This window comes from Xiphias gladius, chromosome 17, assembly GCF_016859285.1.
Source record: "Xiphias gladius isolate SHS-SW01 ecotype Sanya breed wild chromosome 17, ASM1685928v1, whole genome shotgun sequence".
NCBI classification, from domain to species: Eukaryota; Metazoa; Chordata; class Actinopteri; order Istiophoriformes; family Xiphiidae; genus Xiphias; species Xiphias gladius.
In genome coordinates, this window is record NC_053416.1 from 9,115,146 (window position 1) to 9,133,408 (window position 18,263).

Sequence of the window (18,263 nt, forward strand, 5' to 3'; positions counted from 1 at the left end):
AGCATAATTCTTCATTAATATGTTTTATCCATTATCATCATTGTTATCTTAAACAGTGGACAGTTAGATCTAAAAGGCAGCCCAAAGTGTACAGGCGATATATAACTTAAAACTTTCTCCATAGGGAAAACATGTTTTTATATTCATATATAATATCAAGGTAGCATGAGGTCCAAGATCCTGCCCACGTTATACAGTATTGTACATGGTCCCAAAAATAAACATGAAAACAAAACCTTTAAACGAGAAACTAAATGGCAATCTACATGCAAAACAAAATCAAAAAGAAACAAGCATTTAAAATCTTAAGATACATACACTCATATGCCAAAACGTGCATACAATCACAAATTTACAAAACTTTCATACATACATACAAATATTACAAAACTCAAACTGAATATTAGACATTATTATGTTATCAAGAAAAGAGCAACAACTTTTTTTGTTTTTTACTTTTTCCACTCTATGTCTCAGTCCAACTCACAAAATGGAAAACTTAAAAACATTAAAAAAAAAAAGAAAAAAAAGAAAAAAAAAATTATGACAGTAAATCTTTGTCTCTTCCATTCGCTCAGTGTGTACGTGTTTTGCCAAGGTTGTCACAGTGTTCAGGAAAACTGAGTATAGGCACACACGATAGCACCCGAACAGGCTCATACCATAAATCACCTCTGTAAAAAAATAGCTTGCTTGCTACACACACACACACACACACACACACACACACACACTCACACTCCATCATGCACAGGGCAAAATGTATAACCAAAAAACAGAGCCATGCTACAGGTACAGTAGGATTAACTATAGTACAGAATATAAAACATATTGAATACAGTCACATATACAGACATAACATACCGAAACAGCAGAGGAGGAAAGGAGCAGATCCACGCAACATTTGACTACATACACATACACTGATGGGAGATTTCATGGCGTGACGTGTGTAGGCTGGCAAGAAGGCTGTGAAGCCATGAGCGTGCACGTGAACATCACAAAAGACACTACAAAAAGAGGATTGCGACACAACACATTTTTCCATTTCGAAATGAAAATATTTCATAACTGATTTTCTGGACTGGAGCAGAGGATTTAGCGTGCTGTTCAATACTGTTTGTCGGAAAATGGCGCTGTCGAAAAGGCCATGTTGCTGCCAAATTATTCTCCGCAAAACTTCAATAAAATGTAAAGTGATCCCAGGCTTGACCAATACTTCTTCCATTCTTTTTAATATTTTTGTGCTATAGCCAAACTTTTCAAGACCTTTAAGTGAGAAAAATATATCTCACCTAGTTCTTTCCCCAAAAAAAAACAAAAAAACAGAAGAACCTTAACTCAAGGTCAACTTATTACTTTTTCTGGTCTTTTCTTCCACATCTCACAGTCTTCTCAGCAGTTGGAGTTTATCAGGTGACCAAAGTTCTATACCGTACCTAATGCAATGAAGTACAAAGCTTCAATCGGAATCATTTCCCGAGTTAAGATTTTTCTTTTTTTCTTCTGTTTTTTCTGGTCAAATGACTTTTTTCAAGGTCAAGACTCAAATTTCGCACTCAACGTGCCTCTCATTGTTTACTTCCAGATTTCAAAAGCCTGTGCAGGAAGTCTGTGTTGTGCCCCAAGTGTTGTGTGTGTGTGTGTGTGTGTGTGAGTAACATCAGTATGAGGTCTGGGATGAGGCAGCAGAGGGAGCTGTTGCATTAGCGTGAAGAGGATGAAAATCTGTGTTAGCCCTACAGTGTGTTAGGGGAACATCAACCATGATTGCGACAAGAGGAAACCTGCCAGTGAATGTTTTGAGAGCAGTTACTGCTTTCTGCACAGGATCTCAACATCTTCTCCCGGGGTCGTCTCTGAAATCAAATTCACCAAACAAATTTCAGGCATTTGCAATAAGCTGACAACTTTTAGACTTTGCACTGTCCGAACAGTCTGTACCAGGCCTCGCATGAACAGTCTTATCAAAAGCCAATGTAAAGCACACGCAAACACTGCTGGACCTTTTGGAACGATTCTGGCTGGTTTCCTGAGCACTTACAAAGCCTCCGTCTCACCTCAAAGTCACCACTGATTCAGCGTACCCAAATGACAAATCTGTACGTGTATGATCTCTCAAAGTGAAATCATCTTGTTAGGTCGTATCCATACCTTGGTACAGTAAGAATCAAATCAATCTGACAGTAACAGATATGTCCAGGAGCCTTTAACATTACCACTGTTCTTTCAAAAACCCTTAGAAAATAGCTGACATTTAATTCCTTCCAAGCTTTTCACTTTGGGATAGGTAATCACATCAAAACTGGGGTGCATCGCTGTTATACTCTTAACTGGCTGCAGGAATTACTTTATCAATGAATAAATGGGAAATCCATTTTTGCCAATTTCTAATCCCAACTTGTTTTTTCCACTTTAACTCCAGTCTGTTTCAGGACTCTCTGACTGCTGAGCTCAAATTTGTTGCTCTAGTAGTTTGGTGGTTTCCTGAGAGGAAATGCAATGTCTGTGCATTAACCAACAGGCAAAGGTCATGCTGTCTCCCAACATGACTTCTCCAAACGGCGAGCGATAACAGATGGTACTGTATGTTGAGCAAACCAAGCAATCCTTGTCCTAATTCTTCCCCTCTTTAAACCTGCCCCTCGTGTCTGGAGGTGCTCCATATCTGAAACTCCACTGTTTCGGAGTCGCCCTCCAAAAAGAAAGCCACGAGCGGTAGTGGATAAAATGACTCCACTCACATCATCATGAGATGACAGCAGGACAGAAATCACATGCAGAGACGATGAGGTTGTCTTTCTCCCTCGTCTTGTCTTTCTTAAGTGCAGATCTGATACAGTTTCATTAATGCATTACCATCCACTTCTCATTCTTTTTTCTTCAATTATTTGCAAGGTGTTTGGTGCCCAGTGAAATGGTGAGGAACTTTCAATTCGGAGGACGACGGAGAGGATCAGTCAGCTCCCGAAGCAAGTTTTGTACATTTTTTTTTTTTTGTCAGCGAAGGGATGATATAAGAAAACTGGAAGCAATGTAAATGAGGAACTTGACTGTCATGGACCTACAGTTTTCTTGATAACAAGAAATGAAAAACTGCGTCAACAGTGCGTGACAGTGTTGTAGCTCTGTGGTCTACTTCACACTTGATCAAAGCCTTGTGTGTAATTTATTAGGATTAGTGAGACCACGGAGCTCCCTCCTCCTGCTCTCAAACACATCAGTGACATTATTCCACCACAATGTCCCACAGGACACCGTGATTACACGAATACAAAATGGCCACATACTGTATCACCACAACAGCCTAACGACAAACGACTCTCTCGCTCCAATGCATTTTCCCCTCAATGGGTCAATGAATAGTTAAGGTAAATCCTTGATGCCTGAGTGTGAACTGAGCTTATTATGTTAGTGCTTCTGGTTGTAAAGGAAGGAGAGAAGGGAAGGAAGGAAGGAAGGAGAGAAGAAGGCAAGGAAGGAAGGTAAAACAGAGTTCCTGTCTTTGCAGCGGAGACAAATGTCACAGTCTTTTTTTTCACAAACAATGGCCGGACCCACTGACTGACTCTGCTTTAATGTTATTGTTCACAAACTAACAGAGCTGCGACCAGAATATCTCTGAAGATATTTGTCACAAGATGTCCAAAAAACACTTGTTGATGTTTTTTTTTTTTTGGGAAATTTTCATGTGTCTGTCAGAGATTCTCTGCTATTGATTATTGATAGGAGTGTGAAAACTCATCCAGAAGTTCTGAATCTTTCTCTCCTTTCAGTTCATTGCATCTTTTTTTTATGTTACTCTTTCAGGCCAGTTTGAGTGTGCTGACAGGAAAGGTTGGGACTGTAACCATGGTGACAGGGTTGAGGACGGCAGCCTGTCCAACCAGCTGAGGGTGGGGGGCCAGCACTGCTGTGGGTTTCCCTAGCGACGGGCTCCCCTGGCTCACCACGGCTGCGCTGTTCACCTGGGCTCCATTAGTGTTAGCTTGAGGATTAGCCTGGACGTGCGGCAGGGTGTGATGCGTGAAGGTGTGAGTGATGTGGCCCACCATGGTGGGCTGGGAGACAGACACGCCCTGGGAGTAAAGAGTCGGGAGGCGGGATTGCAGGGGAGCTCCCAGGTGAGTCACCGGGTGGACGGTGATATGGGTGGCTATCGGCTGGTGAGTGGCGGTGCCAGCTGGAGCCGCTGTGATCGGCTGAGGGGTAGAGGAAGTTGGGCCAGGTGACGGGGCAATGTGTGTTAGGTGCTTGTGATTGGCTGGCAGGGCGTGATTGACAGCTTGGATGACTGAAGGGTGGGAGACGGCGGCGTGAGCAATGACAGTGGGCTGGACCTGCACAGCCGAGGGCTGAATGGGATGAGCTGGCAGCGGAGGGGGCGGACCTGGGGCCAGAGCAGGGGCTATGGCTTGAGGGGGAGGGGGACCAGAAGGGGAGGGGGTGGTCAGGACTCCAGAGAGAGGCAGGGTGGTGTGCTGGATTGACAGGTGAGGGGTGAGGAGTGGCTGGGCTTGTAAGATGGGAGGTGTTGGTTTGGGGAGGGATGTGGGAGCAGGAGGAGCAGGGACCTCCTCATCCATGTCCTGCTCAAAGTTGTCTTCTCCTTCTGTAGACCAGAGAGGAAAACCGTCAGTCATCATGACATGATGCAAGAAAACAGTTCCCTGTACACATACTCTGTGCGTGTATGCATATGTTTATGTAAATATGAAGTCCACTGAGAAAACAGTCTAGAAGTTAATTAAAATTCTAACTAAAATTTACCACTACTTACTCTCCTCTGCCCCACCTGCTATAAAAAAAGCTTCATCTACTTCTGCACTTTTTGTGGTTAGTTCTGTATAAGGCCTCAATTTTGCTCCCTTGCGGACGTGCAAGTAGAAAGCTGCTGACACCATGGGTGCGTAGTTCCTATTATATGACTTTCTAGTCCGCTTGGAGTCCGCATGTGCAGTTGGTGCCCTTGCAGTGTGGTGGCTGCAACACAATGGAGGCTACACGGACGTCTGCACACAATCTTGCATGCACCTTCTGATGACTAAATTTTCGTCCCTCGGACCTTAGCGGAACCTTGCGGAACCGCGGAATGCAAAAAGTATAGCACTCGCCCAAGAGTATCCGGTAAAAGGTAAAATATCACGTATGCCTGTGCGTTGTTGCATCTCATCCCTTTACCTGAGGCAGTGGACGTGGAGGCCTGGTCATCTTCTGGCTGGATGGTCTGTCGGAGGACCCTGTCGATCTCCATGACGTCCATGCACTGGCTGAGCTCGTTCTTCAGCTCGGCCAGGCGCTGCTGCGTGGCGATCTTCTCTCTGGCCAGACGCTCCATCTCATGCTCATACTCCTTCTCCTTACGCTTCAGAGTCTTCCAGGGGGGACACAGACAGCAGAGTGGATGAGGATCGCTGGCACAGTGTAAAAACACTGTAAAACATTTCTAACCTCTACTAGATAATCATGATATAACTAAGAAAAAACAGTTGACAGTTGACACATTGTAAATTCTCAAATACAAGCCTATGTTGAGCTAAGGGTGCAGTCTGTATAGACAAATGCCAGAAAACAAAAGTATAAAAAATATCTACTACAATAGTTCACATCATAATGGAAATTCTGCATAATGGTGATTTCCACAACAATATTTACATTCATTCCATGCTAAACCTCTGTTGATCTGATATTCTCTTTTTAACATAAAATACTGTCCTCAGTCACTTCATTAGCTCTGACCAATAATGCTTTGTTGTTTTTTTCCCTGTATGTTAAGCTGCTGTTAAAGAAGCTCGACACTTCTGGAAACTTTTTAATAATAAACAGATGGAGGAAGTGTTGAGTTTGTATTACCAGCAGCGACAGCAAATTAACAAGGCAAACAGGAGTAGTTCATAAAACAGGGAAATGGGGTAATAAAATATATCTATAAATGAAAAAAAGGAGAAAGAAATGAAGGTCAGGCCACTATTAGAGAATATACCTTATGTACACTATGAAGCTAGGATTAGTTTTAAATATCTAAGGTTCAAGCAATGGGCATTGCAACAAAAAAAGGAATTAAGACCAACTTTTTTTCACTGTAAAGTCTTGGCCCACATTTCTCCCAGCTTGCACAATCCTGAAACACTGTGTTCTCCACGCTATCCCAGTGTCATACACCAACAGGAAGGCATGCACGCAAATTCAAGCATGTTCACACTGCTTCTGTCTTTGTCGCCTAAAGCTCCTCCCATATCCTGGATATCATGCTTGTTTTTGAGAGAGCAGGGTCAGAGTGGGAGTGAACGTCCTGCTCTCTCCCGTTTCAAACAATCACACTAATTCATCGCCATCCCAACAATTCTGATGTCACGGGATTACAGTCAGATGTGACTGAATTCAAGTCTAATTCTTGGCATAGCACTGTCATCCGAAGAGTAGTAAGTAGCATGTGTGTTTGCAGATTTACAAATGAGGAAGAAAAACCCAGCAGGAGACACAAAGAGAAAGAAAACTTAACCAAATTATTTAGACAGAGAGAGTGACCCAGTTTCTGTGTGGGTCAGCTGACACATGATCACAAAACAGTACGACAGGCTAAGAACATTAGCACAGATTACTAGGGAGGAATGAGGGAGAGGGGCGAGGAGGGAGAGGTGAGGTACAGTGGGGGAAAATGGGTGGGTAAAGGAGGGCAGACGATGGAGAGGTGGGAAAGGAAGGGGCTAAAGGATTATGTTGGTAAACAGAAACCAGTCAAACGGTAAGTTTTTGCTGTGAGCAGCCGGTTAATTTCATCAAAACTACGTATCTGGCTAACTTGTTGAATAGGCAACATAACCCTTAAACCTCTGGAATAAAAAAAAAAACAAAGACAGACCAGGCAGAAAACACAGTTTCCTGTCCTACTGGTGCAACTCAAGAGAAAACGAAAATAGAATTACAAGAAAGAGGACAGAAAATGAGCATATGGGGACACATGATCCTACTACAGGACACTCACTTCAGTGAGCAAAGCTGTTTACTCTACAGACACGTGATAGCCTCACACGCGAGCCCACTTTCCTCGGCACTCCCGTCCAAACTCACTGCGCTCTTTGCAACAGCTAACAATCCAGACCTGGTGAACTCTTCCAAAACAGTTCAACATCTCTCATCCAACACTCACCCCTCTGTGTGCTTCCACACATGCAGCCTTTTACAGTAATTGTAGGGGCAGCTTTTTGACGTCAAGTGAAGAAGAGGGAATTTTGGAAATGACAGCAAATTAACTCCATAAACTTTAAAGCTCAAGACTTTATAACATTTCCAAAAATATCCAAATAACCCTAACATCTGACAACGGAGTTAAATGACATTGGTGGTTTTGTGGTAATGGTAACTTTCTGTCGTTGCTAGAAGTTATTCCAGTTGATTCATGTCTCTGATTTCATAACTTCTATATTATGTCTCACTCACTGATTATAGTCCTTCTGCAAGACAAAGCATGACACTGGTGACACACATACAGTCACACAGCAAATGGATGGCTGGCCACAGAGGAACTACAACTGCTTATGTATGTGTGCATGCTTATCCATGAACATCATTTCAAGGTCTTCTCATACAAACCCAGACACCATTATTCCTGCAGCAAATCACCAAGGAAACAGCTGCCACCCATAGCCGTTTCCTTGGCAACCTCATCCGTGAGGATTTGGTTGCTTGAGCAGCAGTTTGTACAAAAGAAAGAAAAAAAAAAAAAAGGAGCAATCTAATTTGGTTAAGCATAGGGGTAATTACATATAAGGAGTGATGTGACTGGACGTTTGCCAGTAGCGTGCTTTAGACACCCCCCCTCTGTGGACTTCCATCCCACACTCCCTCTCCTTCTACCCCCCCATCCATCACTCCTTGGACCTCCCCTCCCTATTTTCCCCCCTTCTCCTTTTCATCTATGCCTCCATTATCCTTCCTCTTTCAACACGTACTCCCTAATAAAAAAGGTGAAAAATCACTCAAGAGTGATGATATTTGGCCTGACAGGTGTCTCTGCCTTAATCACATAAGCATCTAAGCATGTACACACAAGTCTAGTACACAAGTGATCTGAATGTGCAATAGGAGTGATAGGAGTGATGGAAGCACTTGAAGCCCTGAAAGCTCACAGAGTTGACACAAAGACCAATATAACCAGGATTTAATTTGGTTTAGTCTTTACATCACACACACCCTCATACGCACTCTCCCGTGCAAACAAACATGGAGGAACAGACTGACTACAGGATCCTGGCCACCTGCCCCCTGTTGCTATGGTTACCAAGTGTTCTGAAGGCGAGAGACAACAGGGCGACACGGAACGAGAAGGACCGAGATGAAGAGAAGACGAGGGTGAGACAGACAGAGGACAGAGACTGTGGAAGTACTGCCGTCCTGCTCCGTTAGTGTACCGGGTACCTGCCGCTGTCTCCCTCCCTCTCTGCAATCTAGAGGTGCAGAGCAGATCAGAGTGGGTGAGCTAGAGTGACGTCATCGGGCTTGCACTAGCCATGTGCTCAGATCTCACGTGGCCCAGGGAGAGGGGCTGAGGTTTAAAGGTTTATATGAGGAGAGGCAGCGAGAGAGAGAGAGAGAGAGAGGCTGGGGAAAAAAAGAAGGGGGCAAGTCAATCATCTACAATAAAACCTACCGATTACCGTACTGTCCCAAATATAAGAAGATATTTTTTTCTATAAATAAAATTTGGAAATATGGAGGTCATCTTATATTTGAGGACTACACAATTATTTGTCCAAAACATCAGATGTTCTTTTTGAATGGAGAAAGTAACGTTACTAGTGTACAGGTAGTACACAGCAGTACAGCATTTGATCAAATCTGAATCCAGTTCCGAATCCGCTTGTCGAACCCAAATCCTTTCAAATCCTTAATTGATATCATTAAATAATGCAGCAGCTAAATTAAGACAAACAACTTAACTGCTAAAAGTGGCTATCTTAAAGCTGGGCTCAGACTACAGGAGTTTGGGGCCGATTTAACCCCGATTCAACAATCGGAGGACAAATCTGGTCTGGGACCTTAGTCGGTACCAATTATCAAGCAGATTATCTGGTAATCTGAGGGGTTTAAAGATCCAGTCTTCCCGAACTGCTCGCAGACTCATTAGGGACGCACTGATTAATATCAAGCACATTTGACATTTAAGGGTAAAATTTGGATGATTACGATTATGATTACATCAGTCCCGGAGCAGCTGACGGTATTGCCAAGTGACAGTAAACATTCTAGCCTTTGAGGCTAACGTTACCTAGCACAAGTACTTCTGAGAGATATTAAAACTGACAGTTAAAATCTCACCTCCAGTTCTTGCTGAAGAATTTTCTGGAAGAGTTTTCTCATCCAGACGCGTTTAGCCTTCTGCTTTTTGTTTTTTCTCACTGCAAAGTATTACTAACATTACAGAAAGTGATAATCTCCATTTTGTTTACGTCTGCTTCCCCATGAGATCACGGGAGATGAGATCACGAGGTGGTTCACTGCTGCCTGATTGCTCCCTCTAGCACGATAATCTTAGTAATATCCTGTGGTGTGTGATACGCCATTATTTTCAAATCCTGTAGTGTATGCATGTTTGAGATTAGAGAGAAAATAATCTGTTAAATTTCTCCTTCTTTGCGTGATGCAACCCAAGTTCAAATCAGTTAGGATTTTAAAACTCCTGTAGTCTGAGCCTGGCTTTAGCACATCTCAGTAGCTGCCATCTCATTCTGTGACCCTGGGGAATTTCATGTGATTCAGTGGTTAAGTTACCTTTAAATCACATACTTAAATTGATTAAATTGTAAATCAATGTATTTTATTGATTTCTAAAATAATTTTTAATAGAGTAGATATAGACACACTCACACAGATAGAAACAGCCAAACACAGAAACGCTGGATTCCTATTCCCTTAATTTCTTTCTGGATCAATAAAGTATCAAGTATATCTATCTAGCTATCTATCTATCTATCTATCTATCTATCTATCTATCTATCTATCTATCTATAAATTATGAACTGTAAATAATACTCAAACTAAAGTTAATATTTCAAAAAAACAAACAAATGGACCCTGCAACCGTCAAAGGATAAGCGGTATACCTAATGGATGAATGGATATTTAAAATGGATAATAAAGCTGAGACAACATATTTTGTTGGTAGATGCTGCTTGAACTTATCCAAAAGGCATAGTGCAGTATCTACATTATTAAGGATTGTGTGGGGTTTCTTTTGGGGTATAATTATCACCTTAAAAAGACATCAAATCGACGCAATACAACCTTTCTATCTGTTTTACAGTTTGCCGTCCAGCCTGAAAACTTGAAACCCTTTTTTCTCATTTTTTTGCCTCTCTAGTTAATGCACTCTGCCGTTGTAGGGCAGTGTCATTATTGGTTGTTAGCCTTAATGTTGCTAGGCTAGTGAGTGTCTTCATGTCCCTATTTTTTTTAGAGTTAGTCATCTCTAAAAGCCTTTCATCAGACAAGTTCAACCTGCAGGAGTTTCTGAAGGCTTGTGTAACGTGTTTTCCTGCCACGGAGGAAACTGATTCATGACGAGTGAAAATGATTCCAAAGAGTTTCCTGTGTTTTTAAAGCACACGACAGCCACAGAAAAGGATTCTGGTCCCTTTTAAGAGTGTGTGAGTATATAATTGATAGACAAACTGTAAACGCCGATGTGGGATTTAAATTAATTTCTACATAACTGAATTTAGTAAAATAAAAATTCAGGTTTAAGAATTTTACAGCTGTGTTAGGTTTTCTTTGTAACCGGGTAATAATTCAATATTACTGTTATTGATTTTCAGTAGAATCATACTGTCTTGATATCAACAAATTGTGGTTTACACGTGTGAAGAGTTTTTGTCAAAAGAGATGCATAAGTGTGAAAAAAATCATTGGCTTTAACATTAGTTTAATCATTTCAAATGTGATTGTCCATATATTAGCCATCTCGTGATATTGGAAAAATGTGATATTGTTTTCAAGGACATTGCCCTGTTAACTGGTCTTTGCAGAACAGTGTGGGCTAAGGGAAATATTGTAAGCAACATGCATCTTGTGTTTGTTGTGTTACAACCAGGGCTGCAACTAATGATTCTTAGTTCCCAGAGCCCAAAGGAACATCCTCAGATTACTGTGTCCAACCAAGAGTCAAAAATCCAAACATATTCCGCTTACAATCACATTAAATAGAGAAAGGCAACTACTCCTCACATTTGAGAAGCTGTAACTGTGAATATTTGAAATTTTTGCTTAATAAATTATTAATCAGTTATTAAATGTGTTGTTCGCTTAACTCTCTGTTGACCGAATTATTGATTCATTGGCTGACTGTTTCAGCACTATTAGCTATCTTTCAGTATATATGTGCTGTTGGCATTTGTTTTTGTGGCTGGTGAATGGAATGACCTGTCCTCCGTACATTTCTTTTAAAAAATGAAAACTCGAAGTAAGCTGTGCAGTATGGATTTCCTTACCAGCAGCTTTGGTCTGACGCATATCAAACACATCATCATCTCCTGTCAAAGACTGCCTCAAATCCCTCTCTGTTGTGCTCCCTGGCCCAAGATTTTGGAGCCAGCCTTGTTTTGCACAACTTCTTCCATCTCACAGCCCTAATTTAGCTCTTTCCACTGACTCCCCATTGCATACATCTGCAAACTCAAAATCATGACGCTTCTAGTCCACAAAAAAACAGAACACTGCATCTAGCTCCCGGCCGCAATTCATTTCTGCCAGTGCAGAAATCTTGCCTCACTTCTTCAGGCTACATTCCAAAATGCATGTTACTTCTCTACACAACTACAATATGCTACAAGTCTTTTCCCACTAACATGTTACTCCTTTTCAAGTTTAGTTCTTGTGACATCCACGTCCTTTTCTATTTCATATTGCATACACTACATGACTACAGGATGGAGTTACACAACATTTCCACTGGATAAGAACTTCACTGAAATGCCTAAAATACCAACTAATGTCCTCAACAAAACAAAACAGTTCTTGTGTAGACTAAGGAAAACACTGATTTATACACCACATCCTTATAGGCTGATTCACTATTATTTGGCAGATGCCATTTCATGGTCAAAAGAGACCTGTGCTGTACCCACAGCTGAACCAGTCAATTAAAGACGAGACAAAGGTGAGAATTATATGAAAAACAACAAGATGGTGGTACCCAAAATATTGTGTTGGACCACACCAGTATATAAAGGCTCAAAGTTTGCTAGGAAAGCTGAAAGAATGTATTGAAACCCTTCTTACCTGTATGTAACGCAAAGCGCTGCGGAGAACGCTGAGGTTGGAGGTTTTCTTCTCATCAACATTTGGAACGTTCTTCTTCAGCGTCTCAAAACACTCTTTGAGATGTGCTCGCCTGAAGGGCCAAGAGTCAAGAACAAAAAAAAAAAGAATCACACTTTTGATTTGGTTGTCATTAGCGAAATGTTTTGGAGAATATTCGCTATGTATTAGTAAGTCAATTGATTGCTTGAGAGGTTAACCAAGTTTTTGCCATTAGTGGAGAAGGGTTTCATTTTTCATTATAGGTGGAGGAAATGCCATGACCTCTGGGCTTATGAAACTCATATATCATAACGCACTTGTGTGTTGGTGTGTGTGTGTGTGTGTGTGTGTGTGTTATGTGGTGGTCAAGCTAACAAAAACAGGGATGTTTTCCTTAATTCCTGGCGAGTTAACACCAATTGCGTTCAGATTATTATGACCAACCTGTTCTTCTCCAGTTTATTATGCACCTCTCTGGTCCCCGCTCTGGAAACACACAAATAAATGATTAAATACAACCATAAGCCCATTTACACTCTTGTATCAACTTTGACAAACACACACACACACACACACACACACACACACACACACACACACAAACTGACCCTCCCGGTCTTCTCTTCCCCTCCATCCCCCTCATATCTTCCATCGTCACTCCATTCAGCCGCGGCTGAGATGTGGGTGGAGCCTGATGGGGAACCAGTGCGTGCTGGGAGCCAGAACCATTCGTGCTGATGGAGGTTGGATATTGAATCTGAACCTGAGGCTGTGACTGGCTGGGCTTTGCACCAATCAGCTGCTGACTAGTCTCTACTTTCATCTGGGGGGCGCACAACAGGTGACGAGAGGCCGGCTGCTGATGCTGCTGTGGAGGGGAGGAGGCATTCTTGGCTGGCGGGGAGCTGTTGAGTGATGTCGCTGCCACAGCTATCGGCGTTGTAAGCGGAAGGGGTGGAACCGAGGGTGTCGCAGTCACAACTGGGACCATTGGGATGACGGCGATGGGGACTTGAGGAGGTGGGAGAGAGGGGGGCGGAGGGGCAGGAGGGTGATGTGGCTGTTGACGGTGAGTGTCATCACTCCAGGTGATGTGGTTGGCTCTGACTGACTGAGACGACGAGGTCACAAGTTCCACGCGCCTTGACTCTGTCTCCCTGTTGATGAACTCCTTCTCTTTGCGCTGCTCTTCCTCTGTAAGAAGCGAGAAAGAAGATGCAAAAAAGGAGTGAGCAGAGGAAAATACTGGATGACACCAAAGCAGTTAGAAGGGCTGAGGATAAGGATGGATGTCAGAGGAGACAAACAGGAAACTCTCCTGATTGTACACTGAACAGAACCATCGGACAACCTGCCCTTGATTTAAAAACAAAAAACAAAAAAAATTTACTAATTAATTAACTAAATCTTTTTTGCAGCTTGTTTCACACATGTACTGCTGCATTTCTTTGAAAATGTTGTATTTTATGCATTCTATTTTTCAACTTTATTTTATCATTATCGTTATTCAGTGGGTTTTATTTTCCATCTTATAATTCATTCATTATGGCATCTTTTCACTATTATGTTCATTCTATGACTGTTTTCATGTGAAACACTCACTGCATGTAATTTATTTACTGTAAAGTACTCTGAGCTACATTTCTTGTATAAAAGGTGCTATACAAATAAAGTATATTATTCTTATTAATTATTAATTATTGACTATTTTACAGTGATAAAAAATCTGCCTTTCATACCCCAGCATACAGTGTATGACAACAATGGTGCACAGACACGCACACATGGATAGTGGATGAAAGCAGAGAATACCAATTTGGACACCATTAATTATTTCTAATCTATCAACCAACATCCAAAAATGTATCCAGGTTCTCTTCAGGTAATCTTAGCGGTTTCATTGCTGTGCTACAGAATACTCTGCCAGAGTGGATGTCACTTTGTTTTTGTAGTGAACATCTCAATTATGTGCACACCAACCTACACAAAGAATGATGTCATCTGGGAATCACAAAGTGTGTGTGTGTGTGTGGGGGGGGGATCACAGTAATTGTGTCTGTATCTGTTTCCTGACTGGAGAGAACCCCCCCCTCCTGTCTGCCCTGTGATTGGACTAGTCCAGCACTGAGCATGCTTCATCCTGTGGGCTCTGTCAGGGGCTGTCTGACCGACAGCAGGGGACTGTTGTCAAGGAGCCACTCAGCTAGGTCAACCAAAATTGGCACGATGACAACCTATAAATGAAGAATTGTTGGATTAAAAAAAAAAAAAAAGCAAAGGAAAAAAAAAAGTTAAAAAAAAAATTTACACCGTCGGACAGGAATGTTCCCACACTGCACTCATACTGAGTATGCAGACACCCACACACAAGCACATTCACACACTTAATAACATGAGTAGGTAGTTATTGCACACCGTAGCATGCAGACTCAAGGCAATGTGGAAAGCCCTCGGTTACCATGGAAACAGCAACATTAGAAACAGAAGATCCCAGGGATTCCTCAAAACTGCACAACGCCAACACACAGCCCAGCCATCACTACCATTACAACACAAATAGAAACACCTCATGCCAACATGCCTGGTTATGTGTTAAATAACGTTTCTTCTCTATGTGACACTGCAAACCCCTGATGACGCAGGTTCCGATAACCTGGGGCAATAGGACGCCTCGGGGAAGACCTGCACAGTTAGATACTGTCGTCATGATGATATGCACGACAAAATTCCTATTCCTCTGCACTTTAAGAATAGAATATTCTGTTTAATTTGTGAAAACCGACAACAATCCAGTGAGACCCTATTGATAATGCTACTTCTGAGTTACAATGTTATTCCTCAATTATTCAGGTTTCTCCTCAAAACTCCCGCTGAGCAGCGGAAGACAGACATACAGGTCCCTCATTTTGTGAGCCTTAGGCTTGGGTTTAAGTAGCATGGGATGACATCTTATCAAAGTATCTAGACCTGAACCAATTAGTCGATTAATTGATCAATAAAAAAACTAATCTGTAACAATCTTGATGACTGGTTAATTGTTTAAGTAATTTTTCAAGAAAAAATAATATTCTCCCGTGTGAGGTTTTGCCTCTCTTCTCCGTCATATACAATGCCAGCTGAATGTTTTGGGGTTTTGAATTAACAAAACAAGCCATCTGAAGAGCCCGTTGATCTTAACTAAAATAGTTATTAAATTTTAGTTTATGCTTTACAGTTGAGACGAGTTTGGTATCCACGAGGAAGAGCACCATTTATTGTTTTGGATCTGAATTTGAATTTGCATACATTTGCCACCTTGTGATATGCAGTATGTTGATACCGGAAAATATCGTTTATGATATCTATGGCTGCAACTAATGACCATTTTCATTATAGATTAATCTGCCAATTAGTTTTTGGATTAATCGATTTGTCCATCACAGTAAATTGCGAAAAATTCCTGCAACAATTTCCCACAGACCAAGGGGATTCCTTCAAATGTCTGTTTTATTCAACGAACAGTCCATAAATCCTAAAATATTCTCATGTCTGACACTGAAAAGCATTAAATCCTCATATTTGAGAAGGAAGAAACAGCGGATATCTGAAGTGTTGGCTTAAAAAATGACTAAAACAATTACTGATTAGTTTTCTATCAATCGTCTAATTGTTGCAGTCCTAACAATATCATGATTATGATTTAAACCATATTGCTGAGCCCCAGTTTCAATGATGCACTGGAGTCATTTAGACTCCAGTGCTTCTCTTAAGATCAAAAAATGCAGTTGCAAAACTACACACTATTATTTTTTTCCGTTTGCTAATGTGACACACAAAAAAAAAGGTTAAATTCCTTAAAGGGGCCAAATAGCAGAAGGAATAATAATCTCTGGCATAGAAGTTGATGTCAGCTGAGACTTTACTGACAAATATGTGTATTCCAAATTTTCCAGCCTTTGTAGTACAATCCACACACACACACACCATGCCCCAGATTGTCAAACGCACGCAAACGTAAATTACATAACTTCTGCACTGAGAGGGGCTGGGTTTTGGTGGGGGTGAGCGAGGAGATTTGCCCTACTTACCCCCCTTTCTCTCCGTCTGACCCGCCACTGTCAGTAGGCTGAATGGGAAGGGCGGGGACGAAAAGTGTTTGTAGTGTGTGTGTGTGTGTGTGTGTTTGTGTGAGTGCGTGCGCGTAGGCGTGTAGGGGAGGAGGGCGCCAGTGTGCACGTGGTCGCCGTGGGTGGATCCCAGCACGCGGTAGGGTAAGTATGCAGGGGGGGTGGGGGCGGCGGAGGGGGGGGGGGGTTTGTCTGACACGTCATCAGAGGGGAGAAACACAAAAAGCAGCCCCCCTTTCACCTAGACAGTGATCATTATGTCGATTGACAATTCATCGGATTCAAATAAGTAGGGGGGGGGGCACACAAACAAATATTCGATGAGCTCGCGCGCAGATCTAAGAACGGGACGGTGTGAGCGCGTGAGTGCCCGCCCCAGTGTGTGTCATAAGATAGCTGAGCGATGTCACGGTATTATGTAAAGAGCAGCCTCTGCTCGCCACCGCCCTGCCGGTGCTCGACGGGCAAAAAAAAAAAAAAAAAAAAAAACTGGGGCAAATCGATTCTGAGGGGGCTCTTTTCTGACCAACTCTGCGGAAAAAAACCCCTCATCCATCACTGATTTTAACAGATTGTATTTTTTGGAGTGATCGGATATGTATACTGCAATAAAGTGCAAACCTTAGATTTGGTTACTTCACAACAAAGATACTACACATGAATAGACCACGGTTACTGACAGGAACTGCTCCGCTATGTCCCTCAAACACACACGCACACCAAATCATACATGCGCTTACGGTGACTCACAAGAGTGTTGAAACTGTCACACACACACACACACACACGCACCGAGAGCGCGCAAAGTAGTTCGGAAAAACAACTTTGACCGTTTCCGCATTAAGGAGACAAATGTGTCTGATAATGAACCACTCGGGGACTGCAGACTGTTTGCAGTGACTCGAGTCTCTTTTTTGGCATGAACCCAGGGCGATAAACAAAAACTACAAACGCTTCCGTTCCTCATAGGCGGGTCGGTTGAAAATGCAAGCCTAGCCGCTGATAGTAAGGGGATAGGGTCCCTCAAAAGGCTGTGTGGGACTGAGCGCACATTGTTATTTGGTGTCATGTCCGCTCAGCACGATGCACCAGTCTGCTGTTCAACTTACCACGTGTGATCTGTTGTTGCTGGGCTTGCCATTCCAGATATCTGGCCGCCTCCAAAAGTGTATCGATGCTCATTGCGCGTAAACCCTCACGACAGGCAACCCGGTGGCCCGGGACGGAAAGAGGAAAAAGACCGAGGGGTAGGTAGTGTCCCGCTAGGAAGCGCCGTGTGCACGGTTCACACCCGCAGCCCCGAGCTTGTCGTCCCCTGTGTTTCTGCTGAAAGCAGAAGTGCAGTTTCTAATCCGGCCGAGCGGAAAGTAGATCCTCGCATACGTAAAAAATAGGATTGCAACAAGATGGCGATGCGAGCAAGGGAATACACACAACAAGGCGCGTCGTGTTCTCGTTAAGACCCGCCCCTCCCGGATTCCTGCCCCGCCCTGTTACTACGGCCACCGACAAAACCCGGCGACCGCATCACCCCTTGCTCCTCCGCGCTGTCGGCTTTGGCAGCCGGTAGCCCTCCCAAGTCACAACATTTCACCTACTTTGACATTACAGCTATCAGAACCTCTGTTTAAAAGCTCCCGAAACAAAAGCCCGCTCACGGCGAAGTCGCGTTTCTCTGTGGTACCCGGGAAGGGGAGCCCCCGTCGATGTCAGCCGTCCTCCGTGTTTTCGTTCCCGCAGCTGGTCCGCAGCGCATGAAGACCAATCAGGCGCCAGCGGACCAATCAGCGCTCAGAACAACAAGGCATGGTGCTGGTCCACATGGGCACCCGCCCGGCCTGAGCGCGGCTCATTTGCATG

General features: G+C 42.9%; 1 protein-coding gene across 1 annotated transcript; it reads right to left on the reverse strand.

Moving 5' to 3' along the window:
* Positions 1-13: 13 nt before the first annotated feature.
* mntb (MAX network transcriptional repressor b) lies at positions 14-17,889 on the reverse strand. Its single transcript, XM_040150280.1, has 6 exons — positions 17,513-17,889; positions 12,906-13,491; positions 12,742-12,783; positions 12,277-12,388; positions 5,182-5,374; positions 14-4,612 (listed from the first exon to the last, which is right to left on the reverse strand). Exons 1-6 carry the CDS (start codon positions 17,583-17,585, stop codon positions 3,807-3,809), a joined length of 1,812 nt encoding a protein of 603 aa, XP_040006214.1. The 5' UTR covers positions 17,586-17,889; the 3' UTR covers positions 14-3,806.
* Between the last annotated feature and the right edge of the window lie 374 nt (positions 17,890-18,263).